Below are 25,869 nucleotides of genomic sequence, written 5' to 3' on the forward strand. Positions count from 1 at the left end.
ACAGAAAAGAAGGAGAGTGATGAAAAACTAATATTTAAATTCTAATACAAACTTGAACTTAACTCCTTTTCAATCTCTATTTGCATTCTTAAAAACAAAACTAATTCCTCACCCACAGGTAACTTCTTAAATTTTTTTATTATTCACTTGTAAATAAAAAAATATATATATCTGAGAAGTAACACTTAATTAACCTAAAACAAGATTACGGCAACACTCCATCACCATGCATTTCATATATATCTATCTTTGTTTCTCACACGCAACAACCAACAGCTGTCACTGCAGTCAAAGTACCAACAAAGTATGAACAAACCACGGTTGCCACTCGCATAAAAAATTTCCTACCAAAGTTTCCAAAAAAACCTACCAATTCAAAGAAAAACCTACCCAACGAAAATTTTCGATTTTAAGAGAATAAATTCTTGTTTAAAAAAATAAAATGCACGACTGGGTCGCACGAACTTGCTCTTGGAGTTAAAGTTGCTTAAATTTTTAAGACTTTCTATATAGAAATTTGGAAAATAAAATAAAATTCGTTTAAAAAAATAAAATAAAATCTGAAATTAAATTGCCCTCCAAAACAAGTATGCAGTTTTGATTGATATATAAACGTGCATTTTTAAAAAAACAATTTTTTATAAATAATTTTTTGGAAAAAAACTTTTAAAATAAAATTGTAATGCCATTTTGTAGAAATCACTAATCAAGAATGTGAAGTTAGTGTCAACACAAAACAAGAAAATGGATGAGTTCAGACACCAACAATGAGGATACTGCGTTTACATACACTACTTAATATTATTACTCTCGGTTTAGATGGGCACATTTGTTTGGCACAAATATTTTGGGTAGATTTGACATAATTACAATTTTTTTTGTCAATTATTAAAAATAAAATTATTTTAGAGAAAGAACTTGGAAAAACCTACCAAATTGACTTCAAACCTACCAACCTACCCAAGGTAAAAAAACCTACCCAGTTTGGTAGGATCCTACCCACTCCGGCAACCGTGGAACAAACGACAACGACGACCGACGACGACGACCCAACTTGCTTCGTTCGTTCGTTCATCGCGTTCGTCCGTCCACAATCAACAACATAAAATTCAGTCATGCGCTGCGTTGTATTCGCGTCACAACGTTACGTCTATCTATCATAAAGAATTTTTATTGAACCATTTCGTGCGTTTCATTTTCTCACTTAAAAAAATAATCGAAAAATGGTCTTTGAAAGAGAATTGATTAGATTAGTGAAGCAGAAGAAATGTTTATTTCAAACAAAAGCTAGATCGGGGAGAGATAAGGAAGAACGCTTAAATGAATGGCAACGTGTAGCAAATGCGTTGCAAAAACCAGGTATTACTTTAGTTGACTACATTCATACAAACACATCTATCGACTATATTTCGTTCCGAATCTTATATGTATCTACAACAAGAATTGTGTGTTTTATTTTGTTGTTGTTGGTTTTTTGTTTTTAGTGGTTGAATGCAAACAGAGATGGCGAAGTTTACGAGACCGTTTCGTGAGAGAGAAAAAGAAAATAGATTTCGGTGACGCACCGCAAGATAGTGACCAACAATGGGAATACTATGAAATGATGAAATTTTTAATCCCCTCTGTGAAGCCCAGGTAACGTAATGTTTTTTTTTTTTTTGCTGTGTGCAAATAGGGTAGCATTTTGTATACATATTTGCTTTATGTTTTTTTTTTTATCTACCTAACAGAAAAAGTAGAATATCAAAAGTTCAAATAGAAGGCGCCAAAATATATTTGAATCAACAATTTAGTGGTAATTTTGCAAACATTAGCAATAGCCTTTATGATGATAGATCACCGTCAGTTGTCAATGCGAATCATTCATTTGATGAAATGTTCGATGATACAGAAACAACAACACTTCACGGATACAATGTTGAATCTCATCCGAATAATGAAACCGAAGAAGTGTCGATGGTGGACGATGAGGATTTTACAGACCAAAAACCATCATATGCTTTCAAACAAGAAGAAGACTTAAAAGATGATGAATTTGAAAGTTATAATAATTATCCAATGGTAAAAATATCCCAGTTAACTCCTTCTAGTCCAAATGAAAACCAAAGAATTTATTCAAAAACCTATGAAAATAGTGCATCTACTTCAAAACAATCAGAAGCAGTTACTACGACGATGACACCGGAAACGGCAACAACTTCTATTCCAGAGCCAACAGTTGCTTTTATGGAACTCATGAAAACAGTTACATCGGAAATCAATAAAGTTTTGGCTGAAGAGAAAGATGAAAATGATTTGTTTTTGGAGTGCATGGCAAAGAAAATGAATGAAAGGCTTAAAATTCATATGTATTACTGGTTGATATTTTTTTTAGGAAATTATAAATTTATTGAGAAGTGCACTAGTCAAGGCAAAATTAACGGTACCTTCTTGTGATGCTGCCAAAATGGAAAAGGTTGTTTTTCTAAACTAGTTAAAGAAAATAACGAAGAAAAAAAATAGTAAAAATTATTTTTAATAAAAAAAGAAAAGTTTAAAAAAAAATTATTCAATATTTGTATTTTTAATTAAATTTCCTATAATTTTAAATTCTCACAAAGATCCTTAAAATTCTGAGCAACTTTTACCTTAAAAGCAAGTTCGTACAACCCAGTCGTACATTCAAAATTTTTACTCATAAAAAGTAATAATAGGTACTTTCTTCTATAAATTCAAAAAAAAAAAAATTAAATATTTAGGTATAATGTCAACAGAATAAAATCTGAAAAAAAGTTGTGACGTGAGCTAAGTTTTAAAAATGGGTGTATTCTTAAAATAAAATCGAAAAAGTCATTGTTTAGTAAGAAATTAAATTGCATAATTTTGGCTTGGAGATCAAAAAAACAAGTTTTTATTATTATTCTTTATTAAAAATTTCTAATAAAATTATATATAAAACCGAAAAGAGAACTTGTTTATTGTAATCGGGTTGGGTTCGGTATCCCGATTTTCATAATCCTGTTTTTTTAAATTGCTGCCACTAATATCCGGATTTTTTTTTAATACTGTTGTTTTTTTTTAAACCCCGCTTTAAAAATCAAGTTTTTTATAATCCCTTTTACTAAACTCCCCTTTTTATAACCCCGCTTTTGGAATCAGCACCAGGTGTTTTATTTTAAAAATCACCGCGAGACCCACTTTTTCAGACTTCTCTATCATCGTAATGTTGGTTTTGATTAAAATCCAAATTTTTTTTCCACACGAAACCAATCCTTGCCCTATAGAGCAGGTAAAAAGAGTAAGCGGTTATCTATTCACAGATTTATGTCAGCTCTTCTCTCTACTATATGTAGTTTTCATACACATTTTTTTACAATTTTGACTACTTGACCTTACATTAGCTTTATTAAAAAAAATATTTACCTACCAAATTTTCCATTGAATTTTTTTTTCAATGCATTTTTTTTTTTAATTTTTTTTAAGATTTAAAACAGAAGACGCTTTAAATCAAATGGGAAATCTAACGGCATCATTGGAATTCTAGGAGTCAAAACTTCTTCGTTTTTGAATTTTCAACAGCAGTTTTAAATCTTTAAAAATATGTGGTATTGATTTAGAGAATCCCGTTCTTTCTCAATCCACAACATATTGATGAAAAAATCTACGACATAACAAAACAGCAACGGTAAATACACTATACTATACTCACTTTGCTTTAAGCGATTCTCGGAAATCACTTTTACCTCGGTAAAATCCTTTGATTAAAACTATAAGTTCTTTCAAAGTCGCACTTCAAAAGAAAACAGTTTTTATTTTGAAACTCTGTCTTAGTCAATATTTTTACTACTTACCACGATAAGTTCTTTGAATATTGTTGAAAAATATTTATTTTACTCAAAATCAGGCTTGAAACGATAATCATTATTTTGAAAGCCTGTCTTAATAAATTTGCTTACAAATTAAGCTTAGTTAAAATTTTTAAAAAGCGAGAGTGTTTTGTCTGTCGTACAAATTGACAGCTATGTAAAGATGGTAGAAAAAGTATAATTTTTTTTCATACAAACCATCTTCTTTTTAATACCATTTAAACAAAATAAAAATTACCAAAATCGGAGCAGCCAAACGCGAGTTTATCGGCCACACACATTTAACGAACTCTCTTTTATATATAAGAGATATTTTTTAATTCTTTGGAGAAAAATGAAAAGTTAGATTTTATAGTTTCGGATCAATGAAATCGTATTGTATGTACCTACATAATTTAAATGATAATTAAATGACAACCAGAATCCAAGAAATGTAAATATATCTAAAAAAAGATGTTTTAATAATTATATATAGTTCACAATTTACTCTAAAAAAAAGTTAAAGCCTAAGTTATAAGATTGAAAAATAAAATTGTGGGCAACATATCCATTGCTGCAAAAAAAATTAAAATTATACATTCATTCGTGTTGAAAGTCAACACGATTTCTCTAAGAAAAGTTATTGCCGATTAAAAACAAAGGGTGCTTGTTTTTTGACCTCAGCAGATAAAATACCGAAACCCATGTAAAAAATATGTCTCACAGATGAAACTCGGGATGATATTTTTAGATAACGCAAGGACAAAGGTTTCAAAAAGTTCTTAAAAATATTGTTGGTGAAAGGGTGTTTTTTTTTTATGGGTTGACTTATGTGTGAGAACGGTATCATAACAGCTGACTTAAAATGTATCAAGGGGGGAAATCCCTCTGGAAATTTTTATTTTTGCATTATATTTTTTTTGCCTTAAAAATTCATTTATCAACCGAAGAAACTATTTTCAGTGGTCTAAGCCTTAAATGAAACCTCAAAAGCCCCTAGGTAGTTTCAAAACCCATGCCTTCCGAACCTACCACAGTACGAAAACGAAAACTTTAAACGCTTTTTGCTCAAAACGCGTTTTGTTCCGCGCCGTGCAACGTAACTCAAAAACTAATGAAGCTATCGACTTGAAATAAATTGCAAATTACTCTTTAATTTATTGGCCATTGCATGAACCTAAAAGTTTAATAAAATTTTTACAATAAATATTTTTTTTAACAATTTTTTTATTAAAAAACATTGTGTTTTTTCGTTATTTTAGTCTCTTATTTTTATTTTACACTTTTTTTTACTAAATTTAGGCCATTCTTTTAAATTTGATGAAACTAAAATTTTAAAATCTGAAAAACAAAAATTTAAATTACAAGTGCATGAAGTCAATCAAATTATTAAACATGAAGAATTTGTTTGTAATTTTAAAACAGATAAAAAAGACTACAGTTATACTTATCATAACTTAATTGTTAATTCTTAAAATTAGATAAATATTATTTTGTTAAATAATCACTTTGTTTGTACTCAGTAATTTTTGCTTGTTTTTGATTCTTAATTAAAAATTAAAAATCAAAAATATAAAATTAAATTAAAATCAATCATATTCATAATATATAAATGTTGTAGCCGAAATAACAATTTGTATGTTATAACAAAATATATTATAATAGGTAATTTATTATTTTATTGTATATGTTAATAATATATTAAAAAACGCTTATTGTATTTAAATATTTTAGCCCTGAAGATGAGGTTACCTCGAAATATATTGGCAAATTAAAAAATAAAAATGGCGTTTTTATTGAAAATAAAAGGAAGTAATACAACCACAAAATATGTTATTCATATTGTTTTTTTTTTTATTTGAAATTTAAAGAACTGATATTTGACCTTACATCAGGTACATTTGACTATTTTTATTAAATTGATTTTTATTCCTAGAAGTTTGTCTTGCATCACTTAACTTCATACTGTTCATAATGAGGATTTCAAGAAAATAGGACAAGAAAAATTGCTTGCCAGTTGCCACTCTTCACATTTATGAAGAGCGTAATTGTGTGGATTAGAATCAAAACCCATTTTATCCACTTTCAGAGATTTCGAGTAAATCGAGAAAAACAAAATTAGAAAATCAAAAAATGTATGGATTTTGCTATTTTTTACATATATTAAAGTCTGATATCTTGGCCATAAAATAGAATTTGGGATTCAAACTTGGCCCACGTATGCATTAGAATAATAAGAACAAAACCTCATACCTAAGTCATTTTTTTTGAAAAGTGGATATAATGGGTTTTGATTTTGATCCACACAATTACGAACAAAATCATTTTAATGATGTATAAGTATAACGTCTCATGCAAAATTCTCTGAGAAAAAAAGTGCTAAAGTAGAAAAATAAGTAGAAGTGGATAAAAATAATATCAACGATAAAGATTGCTTTTGATTTGAATTACTGGAGTTATTCATAATCCGATACACAGGTTCACTCACGATTAAAATAAAATGCACGACTGGGTCGCACGAACTTGCTCTTAGGGTTCAAATTGCTAGAATTTTTAGGATTTTTTATATACAAATTTAGTTGTAATTATTGTATATAAAAACAAACATATTTTAAAATACACAAAAATTGATTTTCAAAGGAATAAAAAAACATCTGAAATAAAATTGCCATCCAAAACAAAATATGTAATTTTATTTTTACTAAGATTCATTTTTAGAAAAAAAAAATGTCAAAATCGCCATTGTTTTATAATGCTATAATTATTTTAACTATATGCCTTTAAGACCTAAGGTCTTTTAAATGCATACTGCACGGCACTAGTTAGAAGGAACAGAAAGAAAGATAGGAAAGAATTTTTTTCTTGGTACAGTGAATTGAGAATAATATGATTATTATCTCATATAATCCCACGGGTGGCTTCCAAGCTGGGGTGATAAAGAAAAGAATGCTGCCTGAGGTGGGGTTCGAAACCACACCTTCAGATTAGCGGTCAAGCACTACATCCACTGCGACATTGCACATTGCCAACCGCTACAGTAAAACCCGGATAAGTGCCTCTCGCTTAAGTGCCTAACCCGCATAAGTACCTTTGTTTTCTTAGAACCAAAATTTTAAGCATTTTTTCACATAAAATTGATCTTTTAAGTACCTTTCGCTTAACTACCTTCCCCGCTTAATTGCCTGGCTTTTCAAATTTTATAATTGAATTTACTTGCAAAAAATTCTTTTAAGTACACATTTGAAACAAATTTGAACTGTAAGAAAAACTTCGTTTCCTAAACCGCTTTAAAATTCTAAAATTCTACCATAGGTAGAAATTAGTTAGTTAGCTATTTTAAACATTCAAAGTAATTTTGTTTTGTGAAGATTATGTTTTTAGTAATCAAACATGTTCTTTTTATTATTAAATAAATATAGAGATAACTGCCTATGAGCACTTAAGCGGGTTCTTGTAAGTACCTTACCCGCTTTAGTGCCTATCAAAATGGGGCATTTAAGGTGAGGTACTTATCCGGGTTTTACTGTATTTATAAATATTTTTTTGGAAAAAAAGTTTTAAAATAAAATTAATATGCCATTTTGTAGAAATCAATAATCAACATGTAAAACCAAAATTTCAAAAAAAATTCAACGCCCGGTTTTGGAAAATTTGATTTTTCAAAAAAAAAATTTCAGATTTTTTTTTAAATCCAAAATTATTTTTTTCAAAATTTTATTTTTGGCTCTTAATAAAATTATATAAATGATTTTTTAACAAAAAATTTCGTTGAAATCGAATTGGTAGTTTCGGATAAAATCGGATTTAAAAAAAAAAACCGTTCTATGGCAGGTACCGTTAAAAAATGATTTTATAAAAAAAAACTTTTTTTCATTAAAAGATAGACTTTTTCTTAAAATTTTCATTTGAATTTTTTTAACTAAATCGTTGGAGCCGTTTTTGAGAAATTTAAACTTTACTAAAATCGGTATGTGACAAGTACCGTCATTTTTAGTCCAAAAACACACAAACACAGTTTTATAAGCGCCATCTAGCGTGGGGCGCCATCTAGCGTTAAAACAAAAATCTGTCAAAATGAAGGGATTTTTTTTTTAAATTTAGAAATAGATTTTCCACTTAAGAACTTTTTAAATTTGATTTATTTATTTATAAAGATAAAAATATTCTTTTTAGCACGTATTTAAAGTAAAATAATATTATTACGAATAAAATATCTCTTCAGAAGTAACTCCGTAGATTTCCAACTCTATCTATTACGCCTTTTCTAACAAAATTCGAACTAAGGATAAAAAATTAAAATGTAAAGGATAGTATAGTAAGTAATAAATTTGAAATAAGTAATCTTACTCAAGTTTTCCAGATGGATCATAGTAATTGATGAACTGTTTTATTTCGCTTACATGGTTGCACATATAATTAGCTAGAAAAATAAATGTGAAATAATATCGATTCTATTAAGCAAACATATCTTTCATCTTTTCAAATGACAACTGATCGAGAAGCTTCATCATTTGCTTTTCATCAACATTTCTCTCTAAAAATATGCTCATTCCCAAAATTACTAATCTTAAATCTTTCTTCATACGCTCAAAACTTGTAAAGAAAATATAAGGCTCATTTCTTATCTGCCAAAATTCAAGTGATTGTGGTCCAAAAGGAGCATTACGTATTTTATTATCATTCGCCAAATTCACAAATTCTTCTTTTGTACCTCTAAATACACCGAGATTACAAAGATGATAGTAGTAGGACAATATTGCATCCTTAGGGTTCCTTGTAACAAAAATGATCTTAAAAAAAAAAAAAACGAATGTTTTAGGATCAACTAATAATAACTAATTGGTAAAAAATCTTCATACTTTTGGTTTTACTGTCCATAATCCTTTAGGGAGCATATGAATTGGAAGGTGTGATTTTATGATTCGAGAAGATGGCATTTTATCAACTACATCAATTGAATTTGGCGAGTTTGGTAAAACTGTAGAAAGTCTAAATACATTTTTTTAAGAAAGTCGAACCAATCAAAAGTAGTTACAAATAAACTTACTCCAAAAATGGAACACGAACTTCTTGTTCAATTTTTTAAGCTGTTTCATAATCGAAATTATTTTGTAATAACCACACTAATTCCAGCATCCATGTTATTCCAAATATCATCTTTTTGAACTTCCAAGTCTTGAATTTGTTGCAGGTATTTTTTAGAAAAATTTTGTAAAATTGCAAATCTCTTACTGCAATCAAAATTGATTGGAAGATATTCAGTGTTTTTTGAAAACACTTTCATAACTTCCATTCCTTCTACAGGTACAAAGTTAAAACTTTCAGACATTTTTTTTTTGTACAAAATAGAAGGTAAATGTGCAAAAAAATCTGCAACTTGTTGGTAGGTTAAAAAAAAGTCAAATATTTTTAGCAAAGAAAGTAGTAGAGTTAAAGAAAACAAAACAAAAAGAAATATAGGTAGGTAGGTACAGCAAATATTGAACATAATTGTTTCTAGTCTTAGGATATTGGGAACAGTGGTATTAGCTCAGTAACATTGTTGATTTTGTGTGCAGAGAAAAATGTCTTGTGTCTTGAAGACTTGTTCATAATTTCATCCAATGAATACCCAAGCTATAATAGCTATAACCGATCAACGAAATTGGTCAATGAGTTGGCTCTCTAACGTAAAAATGATGTCAGAAACATAGCCTTATTTAGGGGGAGGGGGAGTTTATGGATTTAAAATTCACTCCCACTTTGAGCAATCTTAAACTTTATTTTTCAAATCTAGGGGAGAGTGGGGCACATTTGAACACAGCTTATAAAATTTTATGTCGTTTTCGATTGGAAGCGTCACATAACTTTCAACCGCACTAACTTATACTAACATACATGATTCATCATACCAGAAGCCACTTATTTAATATTAAAAGTGTTTCTAATTTTATTTTTACGCGCGATAAAGGTACTATCAAGTTATGCATTCGTACGAAAAAAAAGTTTAGATAACAATTTTCCGATGGACCATTGACATCAAACTTGGTATGTAGCATTGTTTGGAATTAATTTAAAAATTAATTTTCTTGGACCAAAAATAACGATTGCTGTCATATAAAAATTTCGGAAATTTCTCGAAAACGGCTCCAACGATTTTGTTAAAAAAAAACACGTAGTTTTTTAGCAAGGTCTAACTTATGATAAAAAGTTTTTTTTTTCGGAAATCATTATTAACGGTACCTGCTATAGAACCGTTTATAACGAATTTTGTTTTTTATACAGAAGCACTTATTTAATTTTAGGAATTCAAAATAAAATTAAAAAAAAAAAAATTTTTGGGATTTTTAAAAAAATTTTGAAAATTTTTTTTTTCAAATCTGATTTTCTGCCTAACTACTAATTCAATTCCAACGATTTTTTTTATACAGAAACACTTATTTAATTTAAATAGACATTCAAAATAAAATTAAAAAAAAATTATTTTGGGATTTAAAAAAAATATTTTGAAATTTTTTGTTTTTTTATCAAATTTTCGAAAACGGGATATTGATTTTTTTTTTCAAATTTTAGTTTTAGATGTTGACTAGTGATTTCTACAAAATTTTATACCAATTTTATTCTAAAATTCTTTTTCCAAAAAATTATATATACAAAATTAGTTTTTTTTAAAAACAGCTGAAAATTTTTTTTTCTAAAAATGCATCTTAATATATCAAATAAAACAATTTGATTTCAGATGTTGTTTTATTGCTTTGAAAAACGAATTTTATGTTTTTTTTTAGGGATTTTTTTTTATATATACATACATATCCCAAAGTTTTATATAAAAAGTCTTAAAAATTTAAGCAACTTGAACTATAACAGCAAGTTCGTGCAACCTAATCGTGCATTTTATATTTTGAATGGTTAAACAATTTATTTTACTTTGTTGGGTATTCTTTGAGAAATCTTTTGTCGTGTGCGTTTTTTTCAACAGCGAGTGCAGGGGCGTACACTCCCTTGGGGCAAGCGGGGCGGTGCCCCGGGGCCCCCGACCCAAAGGCCCCAAAATAAAAAAAATTATGTCTGATGATGGAAAATAAAATAATATTATGTATTTATTACTTCAGAACAGAGGCCCCAAGAACTATCAATTCTTAGCTAAAAAATTTTTATTTTAGGGGTCTCTAAGTATTTAATTTTGGGGGCCCCTAGTACAAGTGTTTACTACTTTTATGAGAGATATTTGAAGTGAGTATAGCAAAGTGCATTACGAACATATTAAAACATTAAAATAAACCTAAAAATAAATAAGCCATACAAAAAAAAACGTATGGCGTATACGTAATTTTTTTTTGTAACTAAGGGGCCCCAAAATTTAGTCTCACCCCGGGGCCCCGGCGACTCAACGTACGCCACTGAGCGAGTGTCTATATTACAAGTTAAATTTACTGGCTTATAAATACATCTTGAAAATGCCCATTAATTGGGCTTAAATATACATATTATCCTTAATTGTATTATTTGAATTCAATATACATACATATGTATTCATTGTATCTTCCATTGTTTTACAGAATTGTACCATTTCGAAAATATTATTTTGCTTTTTTTATTTCAAGCAGACATAAGTAGCTCAGAGACAAATTTCTAGGAACTAGCTACCTTCACGAACCAAAAAAAGTAAATTAACAATGTAGATTAAATATAATGTAAATAACAGAATATGGAAGGATGAGAATTAAGTTGAAAAGATAAATTAAATATTTTTTTTTTCTTTAATGAAAAACAATTCTCGAAAACTCTTTAAAGTTTTAACAAATTCTTTTCGCAGAATGTAGGTATCCTAAGGGCAACTTTTAAGAGTTTATTTCGTAAAAAATCATTTCATTAATAAGTCATGGCATGTATACGGTTTACTCTATAGATGAACTCCAAAAATGTTCAACTTAATGTTTATTTTTCGAAGTAAAATTCAATTTAAAAATTTTTGATTTTTAAATTTAATATTCTTAAATCTTTCAATTTTAGTCAGAAATTCAATTAATTTTAAATCGTATTATTCTTCATGTATATATTTTTTAACTTTCATACACATTAACACTTTTATATTAATTTAAGAGGGATAAAAGAGTTTTTGCTAATGGTTTAAATTCAATATAAAGCTTTTAACGTTTTTAAAGATGAAACACAAACAAATTTCCAGGAAAGCAAACGATAAAACTCGATAAAAAAAAACACTTTCAAGCACATCATAGAAGTACTCATATGTGATGTTGGAAAAAAAAATAATGAAATCAATAGAGAGTAGTCCTATATACTTGAAAACATAATCAAGGTATAAATGAATTTTGAAGATGAGTTCCACTTAAGTTGTGGTCTCTTTGATAAAAATAAAAAGAATAGCTAGTTGGAAGTACTTTGTGTGAAATTAATGGATTTATAGTTTAATAATTATGTTTTGGTACAACAGCAATTTACCCATTAGTCCAGTAATTTTAGGCTTTATCTACGGAAAAATTCCTACTGGGCTCGATTTTGGTATAGACCTTCGTTACGGCGTTGAGAAGTTATAGAGGTCAAAAGGTCACGAAAATCAGTTTTTCGCATATATCTCGTGACCTGTTGCTCGGAGGTCAATAGGGGGTCAATTGTCTATAGAAAATCTGTTCGTCATAAAATTATCTACAAATATTGCCTTATGCATTTTTCTGTAAATCCAACCGTTTTCGTGACCTTTTGACCTTTATAACTTCTAACGCGGACGCGATATCAATGTCGATTTTTCACATCTTCATAACAACGCCGTAACAAAAGTCCATACCAAAATCGAGTCCAGTAGGAATTTTTCCGCAGATTGGGGTAAAAAAAATGCCTAAAATTACTGGGCTACATACTTAAACTAAAATAAGCGATGTAATGAATGTTTTCATAATTTTCATTTTATTCTCACTTTTATGAATTAATCAGTTAAGAATTCATGGGAATAAAATATCTATACTTTTCAAAACCTCTTAACAGGTTTTAATTTAATTTAGTCTGGGCGAATTGTATTTTCTCACCTAGTTAACAGTGTTACATGCAAGCTCTCAGCAGTTATTATTGTGCTTTTGTTCAATGCATTAACACCTTTTTTTTACTACGGCTTTGAGAGTGAGAGTGAGAAATCGCCAACGACAACGATGTCAATTGCATTTCAAGCTTTGTTATTTATAATATCAGTTGTTGTTATTGATGGTCAATTGATGAATTCAACTTCAGGTAAACATTACCAAAGTAACATAAAAGAAATGAAATATTATAAATTTTTTTTTAATTTTCATTAAATACACGTAGAAGAGCCTTACATTCCCAGTAAGTTTGTTTTGATTATCTTTTACAAGAAATCAAAGTTTATTATGTCGATATAGATCATTGAAATAACTTTCTGTCATTAGTTGTGCAGCATATTGCGGGGGGTGAAAAGACAGATTCTGGAGAGTTCTCATTTATGGTAAGTAAACGAAAAACTTCATTTTTACTTGCAACGAAAATAAATTAAGGGTAGGTACTTGCCATATAACCAAAATGGAAATAGCTTGTTTTTCTCAAAAACGGCTCTATTAAAATAACGTCCTTTTGCAAAACAAAATAAAATGCACGACTAGGTCGCACGAACTTGCTCTTAGATTTCAAGGTGCATAAATATTTAAGGCTTTTTATATCGAAATTTGCGAAATGTAGGTATATAACAACAAAAAACAAAATGAAAAAACATATAATTCCAAAATTTGATTAAAAAAAATAAATAAAAAAATTATTTTTTCCTAAATTTTATTTCTGATTTATATCAAAATTATATAAATGCTTTTGTATAAAAAATTTCGTTGAAATCGAATTTGTATTTTGGCAGCAAATCAGATTTAAAAAAAATCTTCTATGGCAGGTAACGTTAGTAGTGATTTCCGAAAAAAAAAAATTTCATCATAAGATAGACCTCTGCAAAGTCTTCAAAAAATGCTACATACCAAGTTTGGAGTCAATCGGTCCATCCATTTAGGCTGTAGCTCCTTATATAGACAGACAGACAGAGAGACAGATGTACTTCCGGGAACCACTTTTTTTGCATTCCCTATCATCTTAATATTATGGAAAATTGTTATCTCAACTTTTTTTTGGACAAATGCATAACTTGTATCGCAAGTAAAAATATTTTTTAAGCCGTTATCGAAAAATTTTGTAAAAAAAAAACTTTTAATGTTTAGATAAATTTTCAAAAACATTGTTTATAGAATTTTTAAAAATTTTTCAATTTAAAAAAAAAATTAAATCAGTTTTTGAAAACGGGTTGATAATTTTTTTTTTTTGAAAATTTTATTTAAAAACTGTTTCTAGGTACAATTTTTAAGAAAAAAAAATCTAAAAATTTTTGTTATACAAGAAATTAAAGGCATTTTCAGTTTGAAAATTAGAACTATTCAAAAGGGTGTTTTTGTTATTTATAATCAATTTTTAATGTAGAATAATAAAATGAAATTATAATTTTTATTTTATTAATGCTATATAAAACTTTGGACATTCTAAGCAACTTTTACCATATAGAGCAAGTATAAAGATTTGAAAAATCGACATTGATATCGTGCCGGGGCGTTAAAAGTTATAGAGGTTAAAAGGTCACGAAAATCAGTTTTTCGCATATATCTCGCGACGTGTTGCTCGTAGGTCATTTTCGTGACCTTTTGACCTCTATAACTTCTAACGCCGGCACGATATAAATGTCGATTTTTCACATCTTCATTACAACGTCATAACGAAGGTGTATATCAAAATTCAGCCCAATAGGAATTTTTCCGCAGATAAAACCTAAAATTACTGGGCTATAATTCGATTTCAACGAAAAAAACTTTCGAAAACGGGACATTGATTTTTTTTAATTTTGGTTTAAGAAATTGATTAGTGATTTTCACAAAAAGGCATACCAATTTTATTTTAACAGTTTTTTTTTTCCAAAAAATTATTTATAAAAAATTATTTTTTTTTTTAAACGGCTCTAACGATTTTGAATATTTTTCTAAAAATGTATGTTAATTCAATTTGATTTCAGATGTTGTTTTATTCCTTTGAAAAACGATTTTATGTGTTTTTTTTTTTTATTTATTTATTTAATTTTTTTTTTTTTTTGTACACGTAGGTACCTACCTACAATAATTTTATTACATTTACTACATTTCTATATAAAAAGTCCTTAAAATTCTAGCAACTAGCAGTCGTGCATTTTATTTTCTTAATATGAGTTCTATTCTTTAAATATCTATTCAAGGTCGCTTTAGGATGGATAAATGATTCTGGAGAGTTAAAATTTAATGGAGGTGGTGTGGTGATAGGTGCGAAAATGATTCTAACGGCTGCTCATACTGTTTATATCAATGGGTAAATATTATTCTATGATAAATATGGTAAAAGTAAAGGTGCGGTATTTTTGTGTTAAAAAAAATATTTTTTAAACTGTTATGAAGATACCCGCCATAACACCGTTATTTCTGAATTTCTCGTTAAGAATAAAGCCGTGTTCAAAGTAATTTTAAATACGAAGCATTTTAGTAACTCAAATATTAAATTTTACAAAATTTTCAAAACACCAATTTTTCGATATTGCATAATTAATACATAGGTACTTTTTTTGTTGTTGAAAAATCTAAGAAATTTATTAGAGTCCGGTACATTTAAAATGCTGCGGATTTCATTAAAATTTAATTTCAGTAAGCTTCCTGACACAGTTTATATCGGAGGAAGTCCACTATCCGAAGTTAATGATCCATACATGAGTGTGTTCTCAACATATACGGTCCAGAATGCAACACTTTTCCCAAAATATAATCCAAATTATCCGGCATACTATGATATAGCGATACTTGAAGTAACAGAAACAATATGGTGTGTAATATTATTGAAGTATTTCCTATGTGTTGATGACCATGTATCTTTATAGGTTTCCATCAATCTGCTTATGGAAAAGTCCAAATCTGCCTACCGATATAGTCACAGCCATTGGATATGGTCTAACAGAATTCGGTAAATCGAAAACTCTTCATAATATTGACACAAAAAAAAAAAAAGTATCATTTAAAATGTATGTAGCTGGATCGGGATCTGAAAAACTGTTAAAAGTCGACTTGACCGTATTTCCAGCTGATTTCTGTGAGCCTTTTTTCAAGAGGCAAAGGAAATTCATATGGGGCATATCAGAAGCTCACATCTGTGCTGGTGATGAAACTGGAATAAAAGACACATGTCAAGTTAATTGCAATTGAATTTAATTAAAAAAAAAAAAAATGCTTGATTTTTCGTTATTCATTAAAGGGTGACTCTGGTGGACCAATTATGATTAACCATAAAAATCAAATGTTTGCTGTCGGTATAACATCTTTAGGACAAGCTTGCTATGGATTTCCACCAGCAATTTATACAAAAATTTATTCATATATTGGTTGGATAACTCAGGTATTGGAGAGTCGAGGAGAAGCTTTGGATCAATGCGTTACTTAAGTTTCGATTATGAAATAAGAATATCTAAAACCAATTTTAGCAGGGTTGTAAGAATCATTGTATTATCCATTACAAATTTCTAAACAAATATTTTTTGCAAAGAAAAAAACTTTCCATTGAAAAAAAAAATATTGTAGCTGAAAAATATTTGCATTAAAAAAAAAAATTTTTATTGCAACTGAAAAATATTTGTATCGAAAAAAAAATATTTATTGTAACTAAAAATATTTTGCATTAAAAAAAAGTAAAATTTTTATTGTAAATAAAAATATTTTGCAATGAAAAGAAAATTTTATTGCAAATAAAAAATGTTCTGCATTGAAAAAAATTCAATGCAAAGTGTGTGCATTAAATATTTTTTTTTTAATATTCGTCGAATTTCCCACAATTTTGAATATTTGACTATACATTAGGTTTAATGTTATAGTTGAAATAGCTAATATATGGTCAAATAGTCAAAATTGTAAGAAATTCAACGAATATTAAAAAAGAAATAACTAATGCACACATTTTGAATTTATTTTTTTTTTTTTATAATGCAGAAAATTTTTTATTTGCAATAAAATTTTCTTTTTTATGCAAAATACTTTTATTTCCAAAAAAAATTTTATTTTCAATGCAAGATATTTTTAGTTGCAATAAATATTTTTTTCAAGTGAAAACTTCTTTAGTATCGTAGTGATTTGAAACAAGATGAAACGAAAAAGCGACATGAAAAATCAATTGATCATAACTTTTTTGTTTTAATAGATAGCTAATTTATACAGTAGATAGGTAAATTAAATTATAATTGTGCAAAATTTCAATAAATTTCATACTAAAAATTCTGAGATAATGGTGAAAAGATGTTCTTTTTCTAAACACGTTATATCGTCGGCACAAAGCCAAAACCGCGAATCTGCATTTTTGGACATTTTCACTTTAATACGTCATTTAACTTGTTATCGGTCCCTCTATCCACTGCATCGACCCCAATCATCCATCTGTTGCCTAAAAGCCTAAAATATCAATTTCCGTAGCACGAGTTCCCATAAGATTGCATGCATTTCCAAAACTTTGAAGCCGTTTTTCTCAAAACTACAATTTTGCAGATTCGTGGTTTTGGCGTTGTGCCCACGATATCTTTTGATCTATAGCACATAACAAATTTATTTAACTTTAATACGCATGCTAATAATATTACCTTTCATTTGATATATCATAATGGTACGTGCTCTACAAGTAGTTATATAATCTTTAATTGCAAAACTTGAAAAATACCTACCTCAAAACACCTGTGAAGATCTAAGACCTAACCTAACCGTAATCTCAGTTTGAAAATTCGACGTGGTTGGCTTTAAAAAATTCTTACTTTTTTTTTGTAGGCATGGTAGAAATATGATTGAAGCGTCATATAAAAGGTGAAATAATAATGATATAAAATTTATTATAGTTTGTCATTTAAAAAATGGATTTAATGGCGTTAGAAGAGAAAAGAGATTGATTGTTTTGCTTTTTTTATGAAAACTAATTGAATTAAAGAAATTCTAGCTCTTTTTGTAGATGTTGTATAGACATGGTCGATATATGTAAATATTTTGAGCTGAAACAATAAGCTTTCAGATGGTTAAAGGTTTCACTTCAACCATGTTTGAATTGCACACATGATTTTTTTTTCAATGCAAATATTTTTCAGTTGCAATAAAAACATTTTTTCGTTGCAAATATTTTTTTTTATTTGCAATAATTTTTTTTTTTATTTCAAATGCATTTTTTTGTAATTGATATTTTTACAACCCTGAGTATTTATTAATATTTTTGAAAAGAAAAGTAAATAAATAAATTATTCAAAATTACAAAAATAAACTTCAAATGTATTTGACCCTGAGATGAAGTGTTATTTAATTTTTTTGTATAATTTCATTTAATTTTATTTTAAAATTTAATATTCTATTAATCCATGCAGTAGAGAAGTTTAACATTAAATTGATTTTTTGTTTGTTTTTGGAACAAGCTGAAAATAAATCATATCTAAATAAATTTCATGATATCAGTCTGGGGAAACATGAAAAATTTTGTTAAAATTTTTAATCGAATACTTTTTCTGTAAAAAAAGCTACATATGTTTTGTTTTTTAACAGTTGTGATAAAAGTAACATTTTTAATGATGTTTTCTATTTTAGATATTGTATTTGTTTCTTTTTTTGAACATAAATGATTTATAGATATTTTTAATGAAGTTTTTTTTTTTGTTTATAATTAAATTAAGTCCAGGTCTAGGATTCAAAATAATTTCGTGGATTTAACCTGTAATAGATTTGAAGCATTTAAAATGAAAAGGGATTAAGTGAGATTTAACATTTTCCGCATTTTTACTTTCTCTATAGGGCAAGTATTGGTTTCGTGTCTAAAAAAAACTCGAGGTTTGAATCAAAATTACGATAATGGAGATAGAAAAAAAAATAGTTTTCATCACGACTTCTCTCATGACAAAACTCAATGTTTAAATCAATTAGGATGAGAGTTGTACAGAAATAACTTTGTGTTTTTAAACTGCTTGAGTACATTGACAACTTTTTAAATGCATATTGATGAAGCATAGTCTTAATTATAAACTTGCTTCGGAATTTCAAATCAAAAGTTAAAAGTGTAAACAAACATATGGAATTCGTATTTAAAATTCCTAAAACAATTCCTCAAGTTGTTCCAAAAGATGCAGGTATCTTTGAAGTTTAAAAGTTCATACAGTGAATTTTCGCTGACAAAATACCGGTCCAGACTCCAGAGTCGAAATCTGAACAGGTTCATATTATTATGAATAGAATATTAAACAAAATCTTTGAGTCGAATTATTAAAAATAGTCATACAATTATTAAAAAACAGTCATCAAATTAGTATATCGTTGGATTTCACTAAAGTTTAAATACTCTTTTATCATGAGTTGCAAATCATTATTATTTGTTCTAATTCGATTTCAAGTTTTGTTGTTAACATTGTTTGGTAGTGATTGTCAAATATTAAACACAACTTCAGAAGTTAATAATACTTCACAAAGTTCATTTCCTAAATGTATCTGGATGCCAAACAATACAACACCTGGACTCGAAGGTAAGTTCAGGAGGATTCTTTGAATTTTATGAGGAAAAGTTTTAATTGAACTTATTTGGTTATTTTTTGTCTTAAGAAGACTATGAGGGTGATGATGATCAATATTATATCATTGGTGGAACAGAATCATATCTTGGAGAGTTTCCATTTATGGTAAAGTTATTTTGAAATAGAGAAAAAATGTTAAATTGGTTCTTTGTTTAAGGCTGCTCTAGGATGGATAAATGATACAGGAGGATTGAGTTTTCATGGAGGTGGAATGGTGATAAGTCCGAGAATGATCTTAACCGCTGCTCATTGTGTTTACAAAGATGGGTAAATATATGAAAATTTACTTTTATATAAAAAGTCTAGTTTTTTTGGACGAAACAGAAATTTGTAGGGTTTTTGAGCTATTAAATTTTCCGCTAAATTAAAGTAAGCAGACAAAATTACAAATTTGTAGCTTTTCAAATTCAGTCGAAAATAGTAAAATTATTATTTTTTATAGGTATGTCAAAAATTGAAGCAAACTAAATGCTAATTTGTTGCGCTCCTCCTGAAATTTATTATTTCAAGTCTAAAAAGCGGTTAACTCAGGCCAATGGAGACATTTTGAAAGAATAACTTATTTTTTCTTTTGCTAGTAATTGTAAGTTTTGAAAATAAAATTTTTAATGCAAACCCTAATTTTGTAGCTCAAAAATGTTTTAAAATATTAAAAAAAATTTTTTTGCAGTATGAGTACGGTGACCATCCGTCCCGGTTTACCCGGGACTGTCCCGTATTTCTATAGCTTGTCCCGGGTTTTTATTTAAGAAACCCGGGACGTATAAGTGTCCCGTATTTTGTAATTTGTACCGTGATTGTCCCGTATTTGCACATTCTCTGATTTTTGTATTCAATACTTTAAATACTTTGTACGGAAAACAAGAAAACAGTGGTTGGGAATTAAATTTTTTCTAATTTTTCGGATAAAGCAATAAACCTAGTACGCTGCTGAAGCAAAACGAACATTTTTCTAAGTGTAGTCAAAAAAACTGTTCCTGCAAGAAAAATTGCGTCGACAAATAAATGGGATCGGCAAACGATTGAAAACTCTCCATATTTTCTAGCACAGGTAAGAATCTCGTTACCTTGGCTGCGTATAGACCAGGGTCGATAATTTTTGAAACCAAAAAAAATCATAGTAGAATGAAACCCATTGGAAAAGGAGGTGAATATGATGAAAATTAAAGGAAAAATAAATTACGGGCGAGCCGAGTTCGGGAAGTGGGTGGGTTGAGTTTTTAATGGTAAAAAATGGTATATCTCGATTTCCGGCAAAACTACAAATCCTATAGAAAAAAGTTGTATGGCAAAGTTGTGGGTAATAAAAAGATCTACAACTTTTGTATCAACAATTTTTTCACATAACCTCAAAATTTATGTGAAAAATTCAAAAAACCGAGTTTTTGGTTTTTTATTTTTATCTTTTTCAAAAACAAAAATTTTTCTACGAAATTTGGTGAAAACTTACCTTATTATGTTCCAAGTACACTCTAATTTATTTGATTTAAAATATTAATTTGTTCACCTTATTTTGACTTTATACCAAAAAAACACCCTAATTTTCAATCGAAAATTCACGTGTCAAAATATCGTTCGTTAAAATGTTTTTTTTCTGATGGTGTAAAAAAAATTTTACATTAGTATACTATAGACCATGTTCTAGTAAAATTCAAAAAATGAAAAAAGCTTGAATTCGAAAAAAAATTTTTATCATTGTTTACAATTTTGGCCTATTTATTCAAATTTACACTTTAATTACTCAAAAAACGTAAGATTAATCAATGTTACATGAAATCTTACGTTTTTTGAGTAATTAAAGTGTAAATTTGAATAAATAGGCCAAAATTGTAAACAATGATAAAAAATTTTTTTCGAATTCAAGCTTTTTTCATTTTTTGAATTTTACTAGAACATGGTCTATAGTATACTAATGTAAATTTTTTTTTACACCATCAGAAAATAGACATTTTAACGAACGAAATGCCCACCGACTTTTTGAAAAAAGCTGATATTTTGACACGTGAATTTTCGATTGAAAATTAGGGTGCTTTTTTGGTATAAAGTCAAAATAAGGTGAACAAATTAATATTTTAAATCAAATAAATTACAGTGTACTTGGAACATAATAAGGTAAGTTTTCACCAAATTTCTTAGAAAAATTTTTGTTTTTGAAAAAGATAAAAATAAAAAACCAAAAACTCGGTTTTTTTAATTTTTCACATAAATTTTGAGGTTATGTGAAAAAATTGTTGATACAAAAGTTGTAGATCTTTTTATTACCTACAACTTTGCCATACAACTTTTTTCTATAGGATTTGTAGTTTTGCAGGAAATCGAGATATACCATTTTTTACCATTAAAAACTCAACCCACCCACTTCCCGAACTCGGCTCGCCCGTAATTTATTTTTCCTTTCATTCTTATCATATTCCCCTACTTTTCCAATGGGTTTCATCCTACTATGATTTTTTTGTACTTTTTAATGTTTTTGAAGGCATGGGCACTGGTCTATATTGTGCAACGAAAAGTAAAATTTTCGTTCACGATTTCATTGTGCTGGTTTTGTATGAAAATTTCGTTTCGCCTTTAGACTAGGCTTTAGTTTTTTTTTTTAATGTTCTTCAATTATTTAGTTCCAGCTGCTGTTTGTCAGGTTTCTACACCAGTTAAAATGTTTTCGAATAAAGAACAACATAGGGAAGAGTTAAGAACCCAGATAAGTTTAAAACTTTTAAGGACATGTTAAAAGTTTTGTTAAAGATCATACAATTTCAAAATCATTTGAAATAAAATTAAAATGTAAAAAAACAGCTCTCCCGATTTTGATTAAAAAAATATTTCTTAGAAGTTACCTATTAACAGACATTGTGATAAAACCATTTTCTTGATTTCTGATTTCATAAACTTCTTAAATAATTTCAACAAAAACGCTCCCATAAAAACGTTTAGGAAATCTTGATAGCAAAATAAGGAAAAATTATGAAAACTCACTTTAAAAAATTTAATTTTTTTTTTTTGAAAAATCAATATTTTCAAAACGATTCAATGAATTTTGTATCTGTCCCGGGTTTCGCTTCCAGAAATATGGTCCCCGTAAGTATGAGGTTTAGTCTTATTAATCTACTAAATCGAGGTTTTAAATTTCTGCAAACATTTTTTTTTTTTCTAATTTCGCATTTTCTTGAATTTTGAAAGCTGACTTTTGAGTGAATTACAAAATTTAGGGTTTGCATCAAAAATTTTGTTCTCAAAAGGTCCCATTACTGACAAAATAAAAAAAAAATATTCTAATGGGATGAAAACGTTCTGCTAGATGTGATGAAATTTTTTTACGGTTCCTTTATTATGTGATATTTATGATATATGTAATTTTTTTTTGCAATTTCAGAAAAGTTCCGGATATTATTTTTCTAGGAGGAAATCCTCTTTATGAAGCTTCATTTTCATTTTTGAATGTATTTTCTAATTACAAAGTAGTGAATGTGACGATTTTTCCGAAATACAGTTCGAAACTGGCATATGACGACATTGCAATATTCGAAATAAACGAACCTACATGGTGAATATTTTAACTGTAACTAACTGAATGGTTTTGTAAAAAGCTATTTTAGGTATCCACCTGTATGCTTATGGAGATGCAAACAATTTAAAGGCAAAGGTGCCACAGCCATTGGATATGGTCTAACAGAATTTGGTAATAGCAAAATCCAATTTATAAATTTAATTTTCTTTGGCCCAATTTATTTAACTCCATTTAAAAAAGGATATTTTGTAACTTGTATGGTTTTTGAAAGTTTCTTAATTTTTAAATGGAGCTTTAAATAAACCGGAGATATAAAAAATTAACGAACATTAAATTTTGTAGCTGGAGTTGGCTCCGAGCAGCTTTTAAAAGTCAACTTGACAATATTTTCATCTGAATACTGTGGCCCGTTTTTCAAGCGACAAAGAAAATTCAAGTTAGGACTTTCAGATGCTCATATTTGTGCTGGTGATAAAGATGGGAAAAAAGACACATGTCAGGTTGGTTCAAGTGCAATCTAATAATAAACTATGAATACTATTTTATTACTTCTAATTTAAATTCATATTTTAAGGGTGACTCTGGTGGTCCACTTCTTATTAAACAAAAGAATCAAATATTTGCAATCGGACTAACATCTTCCGGGCAAGCTTGTTCTGGACTCCCACCGGCGATTTATACAAAAATTCAACCGTACATAGAATGGATATCGAACGTGCTCGAGGAACGAGGAGAGTCCTTGCTAGACTGTGGGTGTGATACAAAGCATGAAGTCACAGAATGTTAAACATAAAATTAAAGATTAAATTGATTTTTTTATTAATTAGGAGCAACAAGCTGATGATAATTTCATTTCTTATTAATTCTCATGATATTTTTATATCTGTCTGGACAGACATGGAAACTTTTCTTACAATTTTTAATGTAATAATTTTTCTTCATAAAAAGCTGGTGTTGGTACTGATGCCGAAAATAATATTTTTTAATGGATAATTTCTGTTTTTAGATTCTTCACCAAAAATATATATATTTTTAATGATGTTTTTGTGTTTTTTATAATTATTTATTTATAGGGATTCCTAATAATTATGTAGATTAAGGCAATAATTAATTTAAAGTAGAAGGGATGAAACGACATTTGTCATTTCGTCGGCTTAGAGTGTAAACCTGCTGACTGCTAGCCCCACTGAAAAATTATTTAAAAAAATTATTAAAAATAAAAAAAGCTTTCAAATCATATCAAAATCTTTTTCATTTAGCAATGATTTTTCAATCGTCAACTATCAGAAGAATAAATGTCAATAAAAAAAAACTTTTCTTCCTAGGAATTAATTATCTGACTATTGAAAAATTGACCCTTAGTAGAATGGAATTTAAATTGCTTAAAAATAAAATTTAAAGTATGTTGGGATCGGGTCAAAATTCTGGCATCAAAATTCTGCTTTTTTAGCGAAAATTCTGTTTTTCGAAATTCTGTTTTTCAAAATTCTGCTTTTTAAAATTCTGCTTTTCAAAATTCTGCCAGAATTATATTTGAACAAACAAATTCTGACAATTCTGTTTTTTTTTTTTTTTTTATAGCATATGCACTGGCTAAAGAAAAATACACCTCATTAATGTAATTAAACATTGGTACTTTCCTAATTTTTTTTTTTTATTTAAGTGAAGCAAATAGTTTTTGAATTCCATACCTATACTGACTTTCTTTCAAATAAAATATGTAAACTAATTGGAACCGATGTTGTTTGATACAAAATATTCCTTTTCTTATTCAAATTTTTGAATATTCATCTTTATTTTTGATAAATTAATACATTTTTAATTATTTTCGGAAATGTTTTATATTAAAAACCTATTCTTAATATTTTGAAATTTATTCATTTATAAAACAAAAATTAATACGCATTTAAAAAAATGACAAATTTTCAAAGAGATGATTTTACAGAACTCTGCAATAAATTAAAAAAGGGTTTGGAAAATGTTAACAAGCGCGCGCTTTTAATTTATTGCAGAATTTTGAAAAGCAGAATTATGAAAAGCAGAATTTTGAAAAACAGAATTTTGAAAAAAGAATTTTGACCCCAACCCCACCCTAATGTATACAGAAAAAAAAAATAAAAAACTTTTTTGAGAGGCTTTTGGCTAATAAAAACTTAAATAATTTACGTTAAACAATCAACCTTTGTTTTTTATCTGTTGCATTCACCCTATCGAACCCGAGCTATGAAAATCAATATTAAAAAATGTTTTTTCTGTATTATCGTGTCAAAAACATCCCAACTAAGAAATATGAATAGCAAAAGGTTATGTTCCAAAATAATAAATAGCAAAACAAATGTGTTATTCTCATGTTACATGTAAGTAACATACACTGCCTACATATGACCCCCAAAAAAAGTCGGACAACTGAGAAAATAACTGTTTAAAAAACAATAATGTATGTTACTTCTTCTAAGCCAAAAAGCAAAACACTTTCTGGATTAACATTTTTTATATCTTTTTTTTTCAAAATTATGACCATATATAAAAAAAATATGGATTTCATTCCCTTTTTCGTTAAAAAACTAAATTAAAAGTATAATATTTGACTAACCTTTTGTACTAATCCAGTAACTAAGTATTATTATCTTTCAATTAAGCCATCGAAACCTAAAAAATTATTTGATGGAATATTTTTTACGAATTTTTAAAGATATGGTACACGAGAGTAAAGCTGGTACCGAAAGGGTTAAAGTTAATTTAGAACCCATTGCTCAGGTTTACTTTTAAAAAACGGCTCTTAGTTACTAAAACAACTTTTTTTAAATTGATTTGAGCTCCAAATGAAAAACGTTTGGAATTCAAACGTAACTTTCAAGTGATCTTCCTTTTCTTAGTTTAGATAAACTTTTGACAGCTTTGTTAACTCTGGAACCTAC

The 25,869-nt window shown here is 28.1% G+C and overlaps 3 protein-coding genes and 2 long non-coding RNA genes across 5 annotated transcripts; 4 read left to right on the forward strand and 1 right to left on the reverse strand.

Annotated features, from left to right (window-relative positions):
• The first annotated feature begins 1,101 nt into the window (after positions 1-1,101).
• On the forward strand, positions 1,102-2,436 carry LOC129914965 (transcription factor Adf-1-like). Its single transcript, XM_055994417.1, has 3 exons — positions 1,102-1,359; positions 1,485-1,635; positions 1,731-2,436. Exons 1-3 carry the CDS (start codon positions 1,224-1,226, stop codon positions 2,434-2,436), a joined length of 993 nt encoding a protein of 330 aa, XP_055850392.1. The 5' UTR covers positions 1,102-1,223.
• A 5,842-nt stretch (positions 2,437-8,278) lies between these two features.
• Positions 8,279-8,761, reverse strand: LOC129914966 (sulfotransferase 1C2A-like). Its single transcript, XM_055994419.1, has 2 exons — positions 8,684-8,761; positions 8,279-8,614 (listed from the first exon to the last, which is right to left on the reverse strand). The coding sequence occupies exons 1-2, from the start codon at positions 8,759-8,761 to the stop codon at positions 8,279-8,281; spliced, it is 414 nt and encodes a 137-aa protein (XP_055850394.1).
• Positions 8,762-12,902: 4,141 nt separating this feature from the next.
• On the forward strand, positions 12,903-16,370 carry LOC129915834 (serine protease snake-like). The gene is made up of 8 exons (XM_055995526.1): positions 12,903-13,046; positions 13,122-13,139; positions 13,223-13,278; positions 15,085-15,194; positions 15,525-15,698; positions 15,754-15,836; positions 15,903-16,060; positions 16,125-16,370. The coding sequence occupies exons 1-8, from the start codon at positions 12,968-12,970 to the stop codon at positions 16,308-16,310; spliced, it is 864 nt and encodes a 287-aa protein (XP_055851501.1). The 5' UTR covers positions 12,903-12,967; the 3' UTR covers positions 16,311-16,370.
• Positions 16,371-19,262: 2,892 nt separating this feature from the next.
• On the forward strand, positions 19,263-19,713 carry LOC129915843 (uncharacterized). The gene is made up of 3 exons (XR_008772376.1): positions 19,263-19,398; positions 19,475-19,551; positions 19,604-19,713. It is a non-coding gene; the product is annotated as an uncharacterized LOC129915843 (long non-coding RNA).
• A 144-nt stretch (positions 19,714-19,857) lies between these two features.
• LOC129915842 (uncharacterized) lies at positions 19,858-23,787 on the forward strand. The gene is made up of 5 exons (XR_008772375.1): positions 19,858-20,029; positions 22,817-22,987; positions 23,040-23,122; positions 23,294-23,451; positions 23,526-23,787. It is a non-coding gene; the product is annotated as an uncharacterized LOC129915842 (long non-coding RNA).
• Positions 23,788-25,869: the final 2,082 nt, after the last annotated feature.

Source organism: Episyrphus balteatus, chromosome 3, assembly GCF_945859705.1.
Source record: "Episyrphus balteatus chromosome 3, idEpiBalt1.1, whole genome shotgun sequence".
Lineage (NCBI taxonomy): Eukaryota > Metazoa > Arthropoda > Insecta > Diptera > Syrphidae > Episyrphus > Episyrphus balteatus.